At 40.5% G+C, this 15,325-nt stretch overlaps 1 protein-coding gene across 4 annotated transcripts in view; it reads right to left on the reverse strand.

Moving 5' to 3' along the window:
- LOC135202375 (RNA-binding protein Musashi homolog Rbp6-like) overlaps positions 1-15,325 on the reverse strand; it is a 1,243,940-nt gene that overhangs the window by 54,093 nt on the left and 1,174,522 nt on the right. For all 4 annotated transcript variants that reach the window (XM_064231739.1, XM_064231737.1, XM_064231738.1 and 1 more), the window contains exon 8: positions 11,946-12,028. In XM_064231739.1, coding sequence (XP_064087809.1) covers positions 11,946-12,028 — 83 coding nt within the window. The remainder of the gene's footprint in view (positions 1-11,945; positions 12,029-15,325) is intronic.

Consider the following 15,325-nt stretch of genomic DNA (forward strand, 5'->3'; position numbering starts at 1 on the left):
GTTTTTGTGGCTTAATATATCAAGACTATAACAAATTTAAATGTTACGCGTGTGTACATGATTACACATTGTAGTGCACCAATATTTTCTCATTTTCTTCAGTTACGGAGGAAACGATAACGGGAGAACTTTTATCCCAGTGAAACTTCAACGGAAGCCGTTTAAACCAATTCATATTAAAAAAAGTGTTCATGTATCATAACAGTCTATCGAGCCACCAACATATTAACACAAATCACGCCCGTTAAATCTTAAACGAAAACCACTTTAACATTTTTAGAACTCATCAATATTCCATTTTTCTACATACATGTCATTTTTTGCTTTAGGGCTTAACAGCTTTGGGTCTTTCTCTTTCTAGTTCTCACTGGCCCAGTGTGACTGCAATGAGATAAAAAAAATCTACTAATATCCTGTATTAACATATAATCTGCCAAATCAAGAGGCTAAGAAGAATTCCCCTTATTTACTGCTCGTATCTATGGCATACCGTTAGAGTCAGTGAAGATACGCTCGTTGTCATTGGGTTTATTGGCTTATGCGACAGCGTAGCAATGACTCTGGTTTTAGAAGCCGTAGACTATTGTTATAAAGGGGTGGTTTCAAGGGTGTAAATGTACCATTTAGTTAAAAGATTCTATCTGGATACATACATACATACAATAACAGTTAGCCACTGTGAAATTCCCTCTACTTCTGTTTTTATACATCGAGTCTTTCGGCATCACTTTTCTTTGGGTCATGTTCGTTTTCTTTATAATTCGCGATTCAATTAAAAGATGATTATTCCCTTTTACCTAGATGATGCGATGTGTGACCATGTATTTAAAATATAAACATTTATACGGCGAGTACTCAGATTCTAAAGTACAGTAACTCAATCCATTTGACACAGCTATCACCTTTGCTAATTTAATACCAGTTTAAGCATTGCTAGTTTGTCTACGTCTTACTACTTGTCATTTGGCAGTGACTGTTAGAAATTTCCATACAAATTTCAAACAGGTAAGAGAAGTTTAAATACTTAGAATTTACTTGAAGTCCGGAGGTTGTAAATAGGATAGGGGAGGCTAGAGAGAAACTGAGAGAGGTGGCAGGGTTAGGGTGTGTGATACAAAAGAACGTCAGATCAAGTGAAACAAAAAATTTATTGTATAGTAATCAGACCAGGTACGAGCAGTAGAAGGAGGGAGGATTAGGAACTGGAACGAAAAGAAACGAGGATACTGAGGAGGATTTAGAGGATCTCGCTTCCTGAGAGCCTGGAAAATGTAGGAGAAACTGGAAGTAGAAGGGTGGTCGAGATTACCGATTTCATGAGTCGAGAATGTGATGGTATGGACATGTGGTAAGAATGGCCGACTGGGTGTGTGTGTGTGTGTGGGGAGGGTTGGATGGGACCTGTTGGGGGGAGAAGGTCAAGGAAAGGATTAGATGTGTCAAAAAGGGAGGATGATTCAGAAAAGAAGGAATAAGCTAAGGAAAATGTTGTCAATGCAGAAAGTTGAAGACGCCGCCACTTTTCTTAGGGATGGCAGTGGCGATGAAGGAAAAGAAAGTTATCTACATATTTGACTGGTTAGGTTAAGTGTCATTCTCTTCAAAGCAACCCTGGTGAGTTTCCGCTACTCGACCCTTTCCTATGGTTTCATTTCTACAATCTCCACTCATCCGTGGTAATTCCTTTTTTCAGTTTATATTCAAGGGTCTATCTCACTTTATTGGTTTTACATTCCACTGCACTACATTTGAGCGTGTTAATTTTGCAAGCTTTGATATTTTACCGACCCTTTTCGTAGAAACATATACTTCTGACGTGATGAAATATGACACAGTAAGACAAAGAACGTATTTACATTCTCCACTGGTTGTGGGTAGAATTATCAACTCTTGCAAGACGATAATGACATCGAATGTTATTAAGATAATAATTTGTGATAAAATATTGGATTTTACGTGGACAAAGTTCTATACTTGATCCGGTTAAAGTAAAATCTTCGGAACACACGATTTGCACAAGAACCTTTATCAGATACTGCAAGCAGCCGTCCTCGTTCTGGTTCGGTACAACAATCATTTATCAACCGAGTGATTTATCTTTTCTGAAATAACGCTTTTGGTTAGAGCTTCATTACGTTATGAATTTACCTTTCTAAACGTGCAGATTCATGTAGAAGATAAAAAGTCGCGCAAACTATTTTCTTTTTATTTCTTTATTTTACTATATGCTAATACTTGATGTCTAATCGCTCGTGCGAATTCTTGCCTTTATGTTTAATCGAGAAGATATGTTATACGCCAGATTTTTTTATGCTGATACTGGCAGAATTTATAAATTCGGGGGAGAAGTCATGATCATAATGTACGCGATCTAACATACCAAACTATTATTAGAATACCAATATGAAAAGTATTTCAAATAGAATCCTGAAAAATTTTATGCAAACCTACAAACACTACGAATCATAGAAAATCAGACGAAATGAGCATCCCTCCTCTGACACAGCTGTACTATATCACACTTTTTCTCTCCTAAGCCTTCGCGTAATAAGGCAAACCATTGAAGAAACTAAGGAAAACGAAATTAAATTCTAGGTAGCAAAGGCGAGAAAGACGACTTGGGGGAAGGGGTGAAGAGGAAGGGAGAAGAGCAGATGGGGGAAGGGGAGAGGGGAAAAGGGGAGAGGGTGGGAAGGGGATGTTGCAACAAATTTACACTTTGAAGGATACTCGGAGATTTTCAGAGGAGTTGCAACATCCACTTTGACGTGTCCCAGAAAAATGAGAGGACGAGACTCAGGCGAAAGAGGCAAATTCCAAGTAACCAAAGCACTTTTGGCGAATGGCTCCATTTTCGACGAATTAAGAAGGACCGGCAGCGACTGTCTTGAGTGTGCCTGTGCAAGTTCCTGCTTATGAGCGACCGCAGTGACTGGAATTGGAATGTGGAATTTAGGCCAAAGGACAAGCGCTAGGACAGATTTTCGGCGCTCAAAGTAGGAAGGAAGAAAGGGAATATGAACGGGGGTGAAGTAAAAAGGAATGAAAGGGGTTGTAGCTAAGGGCCAAAGGGACCCTGCAAGGAACCGTAAGTAATACCTACAGTGCACCGCGAGTGGTACACTGACGGGGCTAGTCCCCAACGAGGGAACCGCAGTAATAGCTATTGACGAGTAAAACTACATCGTACATCTAAAGTGGTATTGGGATACCATATGTTTAATAAATGAAAAATGATACTTAAATCGCTTGAATAGTCGACTGAAATGTATAAGGAAAAATGTGAAGAAAATAATGAAGGCATCAGCTACCCTGAAAAGTCCTGATCGCCATTAATTGATCCAAACTTGTTGTGTGTATGTGTGTTCCGAAGAAAGCATGCTGATCTACCAGAAAAGTGAAGACACTTAAGTAAGGGTTGCAATTTCTCTTAGGAAAAGCTAATGGCCATCGACATCTAGTATGTTAATTTTTCTTCAGCAAAGATCGGCCTATTGTTTTATGCCAACAATGTTACAGTATCGCTTTATCAACGCGTATGACTTTATAATTATTAATAGACTCTCTCTCTCTCTCTCTCTCTCTCTCTCTCTCTCTCTCTCTCTCTCTCTCTCTCTTTCCTGGTAGCTAGTACGCCATCACGGTAGATATTTACGCTGAAAAGCGAAAGTTGTCAAATAAAGATAAGTCAAGGACAACACAAAGCTGGAACCGAAACAAAACAAATCATTACTATACTCTGTTTTTTTTCATCTGTCCATCTGCCTGTGGTGTTTTTGTATGGTAACACTGCGTCCGGGCTTTAGATAGTTACATTCAGCTTACATTCAACGATTATAATAATATCCTATTTCGAATAGTAACGGTGTAATTCGCATACAGTAAATTATTAAAACACTTTTCAGTTGCAAATGTACACCCAGATATCCTTTTATTTACCTAAAACTTACAATTAGCGTAACTATCTAAAGCCCGGGACGCAGTGTTACCATACAAAAACACCACAGGCAGATGGACAGATGAAAAAAAATAGAGTATAGAAGTAAACACACCAGAAATACAGTGACGCTGATGAACGAGAGAGAGAGAGAGAGAGAGAGAGAGAGAGAGAGAGAGAGGATGATGATGATGGGACGAGGTAAAGGGAGGGGAGGAGGAGGATTGGCGGCGAGGGAAGGGGGGAGGAGGAAGGGAGGGAAGGGGGTCGAAGAACAACTTGAAAGTGAAATAAGTTTTGGAATTAGTTAAGGACAAGAGGGACATCCCACTTTGGAGACAAGTTGCGGCATAAAATGAGACAAGCTCTGAGGATTGCAGCACCAAGCAAGATTTCAAATTCAATTCCCTCCCTCTTCTCCTCAACAACCAAAACACGCCGGGGTGGACGCGCGCGAGCACGCACGCTCGCCATCCAACACACACGCACTACTACATCTGTACTGCGCCAGAAATACCTTGTCCCTTTAGGATATTCGCCTTCTGTGCTGTGTATCCTGGGCAAAAGCGATGTTCAATTACAGGACGTATAAATGGAATCAATCATCCTAGCAATGAAAGTTTAAGTAATTCTGACGCAGAAAATATATTGAATCAAACCCTGCACCATTGGAATCTCTAAAAGGGTGCCGTTAACTAGATTTCTCTCTCTCTCTCTCTCTCTCTCTCTCTCTCTCTCTCTCTCTCTCTCTCTCTCTCTCTCTGTACGCGGGCTATGAAAGAGTTCTTGGTGCTGTCTACTCCCTATAAAGTTTTGGTTAGAGAGGGCATAACAAGCAGCAGTTCGGCGACAAGGTCTGATATCTGGTCCAGAAGACATTAACACATGTTAATGCCACACTTGTATGTTAATTTATGGCACAGCGGGGGATTTTATGGCCACGGATAACCCCCTGAGAATGAAGGCCGTCCCTCCCCTCCCCCTCCCTCCCCCCCCTATAACTCCCTCAAGAGTAGTATACACAATCATTTTCGGTCACGCGGAACGAGTCTCGCAAACAGGCTCAAATTGACTATAAACTCGGATATTACTTTTTTCAATAAGGATTTCCATAATACGTATTCCATGGTTTCCTGTTATTGCTGAGTAAGCGTTCATGCGTCATCGTAATATACTTATAGGTAGATGGATGTATAAAGATTAACTAGTAACATATCTTCCAAACATAGCTTCAATCGCAATAATGAAATTAAATTAACTATACCATCTCCTCCTCTACATGTGGAGGTTCGCCAATAGGGTAAAAATCACAAATTTTGCGATGCCGCGAAGGACAGAGAAAAAAAAAATCACCAAACCGGACAAATTCCCAGAAATACCTTTCCTTCTTATTTCTGATTGGCACTACTCGGGCTAGCAGCCTGATACGAATGAAACGAGACACTTCACGATATTGCTTTGTTTTGTAATAGATACGCACAAGGTGCGAATACACTTCCTTAATAAATATGATGAGCATGCACAATACAAACTGTACGGTTTGCTGTACGTTAACCAATTCTCCTGTCCGTCCATCTTTATCATTTAATTAAACTTCTCAAGCAGACATTACTGTACATCTGACCTTTTAGAGCCCACAACCAATATCCGTTCTATGACATCCCCGCATGGAAGCATCTCATTCGCCGCCATTACGCGCTATTACGTATTTCCATGCAAAAGTTATTTCGCCCTCAATACATCTCAAAACCAATTTACTGCTCTAACATGAAAAAGGGAGTAATACTGCTTTACTGTTACCTGCCATTATTATTCGAACAACAGTTCCCCTGAAGCAAACATTTTCCTCTTCCCAATCACCATTTTTACGTCCGGTATTGAACGAAAAGTGGAGCTGGAGTGGGGAGAGGAAGGCTGGGATAGAGAGAGAGAGAGAGAGAGAGAGAGAAGAGAGAGAGAGAGAGAGAGAGGGGGGGGGGGGAATATCGAAGAGATGGTACAGAGGGAGGGGGGGGGGGGGTCATAGAAACGTGTTGTTTCAGCTCTTCTTAATTTAGCAGAGCTGGGAGGAAAATGTTCCATGCGTAAAGTTACTGTATTTTCCAATAAAACATCCAGACATATTTATTGGTCCGGAGCTTCCATCCAAACGCCTCACGTGTATTAAATCCGAGAGGTGCACTTTCGTGCTTTTGTTATCTATTTATTCATTCCTCCACTTACATCCCACATATACATTTGTACATTTCTTTGCGCCTCTCGCTTATTCCTCTCTTTCTTCTTCCTTATGCCTACTTTTCCTCCAAGTTTTTCCTTGCAACCTTTCTCATTATACGCACTAATTTTCCTCCAAGTTTCCTTTTGCAAAGCAAATCCTCATCTTTGCAATCTTCATTATCCCGTTTTACTTCTCTGCCGCATCGTAATTCTCTTCTCTTTTCGTAATTCCTTCCGCTTCTCCTCATTCCTCTGTCCCCTTTTCGCCCCGTGGGGTCTTCTACCTACAATTTCTCCGCGCACATTTTTTTTTCTCCCGCGTGGCACCAAAATATGACAGTTTCACCAAAGTACCTCTTTTATACCGGGAAGCAACGGCCCACTCCAACATTAAATCTATCGATGTCCAACCTTCGCAATCTCCTATTTTCCCAGGCAGTGACTCATTTCACGGTGTGACCCATTACGAGTCCGCCCCGATGCAATATACTTCGCCGATTCGCTTACAGTCGGTGCAACGGATGCACAAAAATCAACGAGGAACTTTTTTTTTTTTTTTTTTTTTTTGGGGGGAGGGGTCATATGTACTACGAAATATTATTCTGAATCAAATTCGGATTACTAAAGCTATATTAAAAATTACTTTCGTCCGAATTTAAATAAAACTACTCAATGGGGCTTTTGTTTTCAGATTATAAAAACTACGCGAGACTAATCTGAATAAACTTCGGCCAAATTATTAAAACTACTTCATTAAAAACTACTTTTGCCCGCATTTAAATAAAAGTACCTAATGATGATCTTGTTTTTATATCATGAGAACTAAAACTATGAGATTAATCTGAATGAACCTCGGCCAAATCCGAGCTTTACTAATAACTACTTTCGTCCGTATTTAAATAGAAGGACGAGAAAGGAAAACTCGGAGGCTCCGAATTCACAAGATGAAGGGTATTCCGGGAAACTGCCGTAAAGACGAAGTAAAATGAAAAACACGATAAAGGGACCTCATTATAAAAGGACAGGTGTCAGGAACGATGGCAGGCGGGAGGGAGGAGGGAATTAAGGAGGGAGGAGGATTTAAGGAGGAAAGAGAGTTAAGGAAGGAGGAAGTTTAGACCCTTTCAAGAATAAGGGAAAGCTGAAGCTCTCCACTCTCTCTCTCTCTCACATACACACACACAGTATATTTATGCGTAAGAGTGTACTTAAACAATCACTGATAGAAATCACACGAAGATTTAATTGAATATAAAATACATAACGTCAGTGAACTGGCAGTTTTATTTATTACCATAATATTTTGCAAAAAATCGCAGCCACCGTCGCGGGTACACATTTTGTAAGCATTCTGCAAAGTAGCAAATACTTCACACATTAGAGCAGGTCATTGCGTGTATTTCTACGCCCCTAATCTGTCGTACCTTAAAAGTTATAATACATCATTTAATAATTAAGAAATCTCGACTGCTAATTATCATAAACTTAAGTTTGCCTTAGGAAATAAGAATCCTTTTAATTTTAAATTCGTTGCTGACGGATGCACGTTAAACAGATTCGCCACTAGAATCTCGACGGCAAATGGGCCTCGTTTCTTCGACTCGTTGACTCTATCGAGTTGAACGAATTCATATTCCTTATTCTTAGGAATAGTGGACATGTGTATAATCCACCCACTCTAGAGCAATTTGTAAATTGTCTCGTTATCGTGTTTTTCCTCAACATTGCTCATTCAATAAGGCCCCCCCCCAAAAGAAAAAAAAAAAAAAAAACTTTTTCCCGGTACTTCCTCTTGCCCTAATCGTGGTTACGCTAAGTGGGGAATGTAGAACCCGCTCGCTACGAGGGTATTTCAGATATTGCTCCCCTTCCGAATCCTCTCCCCTCCCCAATGTTTCCGTTCCCCGTAGCCCATCCTCAATCTCTTTTTTCCCCTGAGAGCTCTCTCTCTCTCTCTCTCCTCTCTCTCTCTCTCTCTCTCTCAGGTATACATGTTCTATCAACAGCGACGGCTGAAGTCTTGTTGCTGTTGATCTCAGACAGTGGTGCCTTGGGCTTTCCTGTCCTAAGACTTGGCAACAACGCAGTGCATACTAAAAATCACAACAGAACTACGACAAACACAGAGAGAAGAGAGAGAGAGAGAGAGGAAGCCGTTGAAGGGTGTTCTGATGACAGAAAAGGTATGGATTGCAAACGAGTAGTATATAGCGCGTGTAACCGAAATGAGAAATCCCCAGCTCGAAGCGATCCGAAACGAATTCGAAATTAGATTAAATGTTGAACGAGAAAATGCTCAGGATTTAAACAAATCTTCCCTACCACAAATGGTCAGAATGGAAATGCCTGGCTGGTAGGAGGAGAAAGAGGAGGAGGAGGAGGAAGAAGAAAAAGTTGGAGTAAAAGGGAGGAGGAGGAAGAGGAGGAGGAAGGGGTAGAAGAAGAGGAGGAGGAGGAGAAGGAAGGGGTAGAAGAAGAGAGGAGGAGGAAGAGGAGAAGGAAGGGTAGGAGGAGGAGAAGGAAGGGGTAAAAGAGGAAGAGGAAGAAGAAGAGGAGGCTGAGGAGGAGTAGAGGAATGCACTGAAGGGAATGGGAAGATAATGGATTGGAAAGGGAAGAGAAAGGAGGCACACAGAATGGGAAGAAAAAGAGGGGATGAAGGAAAAAGGGAGACGCATTAGGTAAAGTGCGTTCAGATAAAGGAGGAAAAACAGAGGCAAAATAAAGGAGGAAAAATAAAGGACGGGAAGCAAAAGTTGGAAGGAAAGAGATAAAAGAAGTGACAAGGAGCTGGGGGATGAAAATGGGATAAGAAAAGCAAAAGAACGAGAAGAGAAGCATCAAAAAGAAAGAGGAGGAAAATGGGAAGAGAACTGTAAATGAAGGAACAATAAGGAGGAAGAGACAGAAATTGGTGAGGCAAAGATGGAAACAATAAGTATAAGAAAGTCAAATAGAGATAAGCAGGAAGAATATATTGACACCAACGTAAAGAAAGGAAGGAGAGAGAGAGAGAATTCTCAAACGATGACAATAAGAAAAAAAGGAAAATAGATGTAGGAAGCCCCAAGAAACTTAGATCAGAAAGGCCAGAGAGAGACACATCAACCGAATAAACGTCAAAGAATAAGGATAAAGAGGAATATGTAAAGAAAAGGATAAATAAGAATAAACAAAGAAAATCTGACCGAAAGGCGTTGCACAGAACGGCAAGAATCGAAGTTCCGCGGGAATGTCAAAAGAACCAATCGTGAGGTGGAGGGGAAAGAGGGGAGGGGAGGTGAGGTAAGGGGGAAGGGAAGGGGAAGGGGAAGGGGGATGGAAATGGATAAGCAAAAACGAGAGGAATGAGGCTAAGAACTTTAAGCTCGAACTGACTGAAAAGGAGGGGAAAGCAACGGAAAGGGTGAGAATAAAAAAAATTAATGAAAAAAAAAAATCCGGAGAGAATCGGGGAGTGAGGGACAGAAAATGAGGTCAGGAGAATATTAACGAAAAGAAAAACGAAAATTAAAATGAAAGACTGAATTGAAATAGATGACGAGAAAGGAAAAAGAGAGACATGGATGAATTAAAAAAAAAAATCGAAAGAAATGATTAGCAAAAATTACCCTCGAGGGACGAACAGAGAGCGACGGGAAATTAGGGCAGCGTAGGAAATCAGCCTTTGGGAAATGAAGGAAGATCCAAGATACATGAGAGAGAGAGAGAGAGGAGAGAGAGAGAGAGAGAGAGAGAGAGAGAGACATGCAACAAAGTTGACGAGGAAGATACGCCTTGAGAAAAATAACGAGTTAGACGAGAGGAATAGATAACTAATCGAATCCCGAAACACTGGATAAAGCGATAAGGACGGTTACAAATAATTGCTCCGCATTTGAGAAAATGAGAACATTTAGGTCGAATCTTAGGTAGTTGTAGCATTCCTTGCAATAAACGATTTTGGAGCCAAAATTAACCGCCTAAGCAAAGAACGCAGACAATAAAAAAAAGTTAAAAAATAAAAAGAATAATTATGCTCGATAGCTGCGCTAGAAAATACTGTCGTCACCAAAAAAGTTTCGAGATTACAATACTTTATTTTGCTTTAGGGGAAAAAAAAAATAAAATAAGATACACTAACATTCTTCACGAATAGCTAGAGTCCCCGTACTAACACGCAACCAAAAGATAAACGAATATATATCTTTCTTCAATAGGTAGTGAGGCCACAGCACGGCACGCACAAAAATACCTTTTTAATTTATACAGCATTTACATAGCGAGGTGATGCACATGACGTTTCTCAATAATTTTCTCTTTTCTGCATTAAAAAGGTGTTTAGGGTTAGAAATTTCGGAAATCAATTTGAGAATACTACAAAAGGCATACGTTCAACGCTCCAGGATCATAGTTTAAACAATCCAAAACATTTTTGTGACACAAATGTTTTAAAAGTTCTTCCAGGATGCTAATGAAATACCCAGTTTACCAAAACGCTTACGAGGGAAAAGTTGAACCAATTTACAGAGCGAAAATCTGGAGTCATTTTTCCAGATGCTATAAATACCCAAATGTGGAAAAGATTTAAAACAAAAATGTTAAAGAAATTGAACCAAAAATATTTAACCAATTTACAAAGCGAAGCTCTGGAAATGTTTGGATTCGCGAAAGGTTACCGGAATACTGACACCAGACCACCTAAGACACAGAGGGCGGAGAGACAGGAAAATGATCGATGCACTAGCGCCTTCCACAGGGCTAAGAAAACAGGAACGTCTTATCTTCCATCAGAAGAAGAAGAATAGGAAGATGATCTGCAAATAAAATGGGTAGGGACTTGCGTCTATTTTTTTTCTCTCGATCGAACGCAACTATATGAAACATTGGTATCTCGTCCATCAATATGCCAATGATTTTTCTTAAAAGTTGCTTTTGGAGATAGAGAGGAGGGAGTACGATTCAATAATTAATTATTTCTATGCCATTTAAAAAATGAGAAAAACTGAATCGAAAATAATAATAAATTTTATCGCCGACTTCAAAACCAGGACATACGAAGTCGACCTTCAGATGAAGAAGAAGAAGAAAAAAAAATATTGACTTACAAAAATGAATTTCAGTGCTCCCAATAAACATTCCATTGCGTTGCATTGTTTGAATTCTGATAAATAATTGTACTGGTTGTTAATGAATTTACAATTGGTTGAAGTAGATCCAAAAACGTTGTTGTCTTTTCCTTGAAAGGATATATGTTTTATAAATATATATATATACATGTAACACGATGAAACGCCATCCTATCTATCTATCAGCGATCTAAAAAGAGAGTAAGCCTAACACACTAAAAATTCACTGTGAAAATAACTAACTCAAGCCTAGCGGACTAGAAAGAAGGTAGAGAAAAATATCGAACCTAAAAGACTAATTTCATCCTAAGTAAGACTAAGGATAATAATAATCATGCCTATGGTTCTAATTTCAAGCCAGAAAAAAATCTGATCACAACCCTACGGATTACAGTCTGGTACACATAAGTCAACCTTAAAAGCCAACCAAATCTACCACGTCAAAAAGACCACATTATTATTAATATTATCATCTCCAGCAAATCAAACAATCTCGTCTAAGTGGATCAGTAGTAAATCTATACCTAAAGCTTTGAAAACACCAAAGTGGAAAAAAATGTGACAAAGTTCTCTCTCACTGCCAGCTGCTGCTGCTGCTGTTGCTGCTGCTGCTGCTGTGTGGTTTTCTCCTAAGGAATTTCAAGGAAACTGAACAACCACCTGTTCTCCCCGGTCATACTCACCATCTTGTTATTGATCTCGTGAAAATGAATCTCGCATACTTTGTCTACTACGTCCTCGCTTTCGAAAGTGACGAAGCCAAACCCTGGAATAGAAAAAAGAAGGCGGTTAATGAATGGTATTCGTTAGTCTTGTGGAATCATTAAGCATGAAAACTAAAAATTAGAAGTTATTAAAATAAGTCACTAAAATTGAAGGAAGGTCGTGATATTCTCTCTCTCTCTCTCTCACACAAAATTGAAAAATCATTGGCACTTGCATAAATTTCATGATAACTGGGATTATGGTAGGATATAAGATATAATTCCTCTCTCTCTCTCTCTCTCTCTCTCTCTCTCTCTCTCTCTCACACACACACACACACAAAATTGAAAAAATCATTGTCACTTGCATAAATTTTCATGATAACTGGATTATGGTAGTATATTAATTCTCTCTCTCTCTCTCTCTCTCTCTCTCTCTCTCTCTCTCTCTCTCTCTCTCTCTCTCTCTCTCTCTCTCACACACACACAAAATTGAAAAATCATTGTCACTTGCATAAATTTCATGATAACTGGGATTATGGTAGGATATAATTCTCTCTCTCTCTCTCTCTCTCTCTCTCTCTCTCTCTCTCTCACACACACACACACACACACACAAATTGAAAAATCATTGTCACTTGCATAAAACTGGGATTATGCTGGGAAATAATCCTCAAAGCGACAATGTGGAGGCCTAGCAAATGTTAAATGGAAAGATATACTCTGTCGAGGATATAAAAACAAAAGTTTTCTTAATAAACAGTTTATTTTACAACAAGGATAATGTAAGAAAAAGTCAAGGACTTGAAATGTCTTTTCAGACCTCCCATTACTGCGTACTGCTGACCATACACCTCACTTCACAGTCCTTCTTTACAAACTCGCTACATCTTCCTGCTCTCTGAGGGGGATCAAGATTTTTATAGTCGTCTAATTACGCCAAAATTCTCCCCAGCCGCAAAATCAAGTCGGACAATGATTATCCTTTCGCAAGCGACCGGGAGGGGGTGGGGGGGAGGGGGACGGCAAAATGGGATACTCCTTGATCACTTTGGGACAAATGAACAGCGTTTCAGCTTTTATTTTGCGTATGTAAATCGTCTGCGTTCTTTTCCTTACTGAAGACAGCCATTAAAATGATTCACCACCGATGTTACGAACAAATTAAAACAACGGAAACGTATATACACTAACGCCCACTGGAGAAATGGACTATTTGATACCTGTCGGTAAACGCTAGTTATTTCAAGGCAAAATCTGGAGCGCCACAGCGTGTGCCAACATCAACAAAAACAAAAACAAAAAAATCAACACCACAGGCTATGGAGTGGTGTTAGCTCCCTCCCCTGGCCATGTTTCTCCAACTGTTATGAATTAGTAATGCCAGTTCTCTCAATAAAGCCATTATAACTTTCTACCCTCTTTACGGGCTATTACCTCAATTTCTCACTGTGCTGCATATCATTAACCTTTGCCTCACACGCGCAATATTCCTTTACTAATGAACTATTTCTCTTTCGGCTCCCCGGAAATGAAGAAAAGAAGATGAGAGAGGATGAGAGCACACACACTCACTTCCTTCCTTCTCACTCACTATCTCTCTCTCTCGTAACTACTAATATAAGGCAATCTTTTAAACATAATTACGGAGGGTCTTGTTTTTTTTTTTTTCTTTTACCCGGGAAACTTGTTTGTCGTAACCCGGACATTTCGAGATTTAAAGAGACGACGAAAATCGTCCTACAGAATCGAGGAACAAACTCATTCAAGTTGAGGGGAATTAAAAAAGGGGGAAAAAATAGGGCAGGGCAGGAACGAGATTTGGGAGGAGGGGGAAAGGACGAAGAGGGGAAGGGGGAGAACGATCAGGGATGAAGGGAAGGGGGAGGAACGATCAGGGATGGTAGGGAAGGTGGGGAAGAACGACTCAGGATAGGATGGAGGGGGGAAATGGGAACGGACGAAAGGATGTGGGGAAGGGTAGGGGGGAAGGACGTAGAAAGGACGAAGCGGGGAGGGAGAATGGACGAAAAAGGTAGGGAGGAAACGAACAGGGATAGGGGGAGGGGGAAAGGATGAACAGGGGTATGGGGAGAAAGGACGGAGAGGGGTAGGGGAAGACAAAGAGGGATAGGGATGGCCGAAGTGGAGTAGAACGGAGAGGAGTGGGGGGGGGGGGGGGAGGAAGAGGGGTATGTGCCATGGAGGTGAGGGGGAGGGGGGGGTGGAGGGGGGGGGGGGGGGGGGGGGGTGGGCGGACGGTACCAGCAAGTGCGTCGGTCGAGAGGGTATCGAAATGCCCGACGTAGAAGGCCCGTAATCTATCGCTCATCTTCTTCCGGTTCCCGGACTGGAATTGAATTCCCACGCTGCTCTGAGGAGTTTCATCACAACCCAATAATAGATGTGGCGCCTCCTTATAATGATGTGCGGGAACATTGCCATACAGGTGCCGCTCTTTATCCAGATTACACCGAGACAAGTGCAAATGGGCTTCAGATTCATTTCCAAAATCTCTTTCCTGCGCTGAAGTCTTCACTTAGAGTATATCACGAGCCGGAGTCAAGAATTCTGCAGTGCCGTGATGCTTAAAAGAATCGACTCCCTTTATCTCGAGGGGTTAAAGGATCCTAGCCCCCTTTCCTACCTAAAGGTTAAGGAGAGTAACCCAAAGGTTATTAAAAAAAAAATCTTCAGTCGCTAAACGTTAAGGAGTATCATATTTTTCGCACCTTCGCAGATTAAAGAGAAACGCCTCTTCTGCCAAGCAACCGTACAACAATCTCCTAAGATGAAAATTATCGGAAGAATACGTACACACTATTAAGCTTAACATACACTGTATAGGCATAAGTATCAAAGATTGTTCAAAAACCTAAGCCCTTCATTCATTACCACGTTGGAGTGTGGAACGGACTCCGCGAGAATGTTGTGCCATTTGAAACCACAGAGTTCAATCGAAGATGCAAAGCATTACTACCCTAAGACAATAATAATATACTTATAATTTTATCTGGATTTCCGGTTACCTTCTGCTACTTCTCCAAAATAAACACCATATTTTTTAGCAGTTTGAATTTCAAATAATTGGCTAACTTACAGACTCAATTTTCCGGGAATCTTTGTCGAGTTAGCTTGAATTTGAAGGAGACGTACCTGGTCAGAAGCTACAATTTCCTAGTTTTAAACTGTTTTTATTCAGAACCAATAATTACAGTTATCATACCTTATCTGACTTCGAATATTGAAGTTCGCAATTATCAAGCTTACGCTGAAACCAGTCGTTACCACTTCTTTAGTTCTACAGTTCTGGATCTATTAAAGCCAGATTAAAATTTAACCTAAAAATACAACTCTCG

This window comes from Macrobrachium nipponense, chromosome 30 (genome assembly GCF_015104395.2).
Source record: "Macrobrachium nipponense isolate FS-2020 chromosome 30, ASM1510439v2, whole genome shotgun sequence".
NCBI lineage: Eukaryota > Metazoa > Arthropoda > Malacostraca > Decapoda > Palaemonidae > Macrobrachium > Macrobrachium nipponense.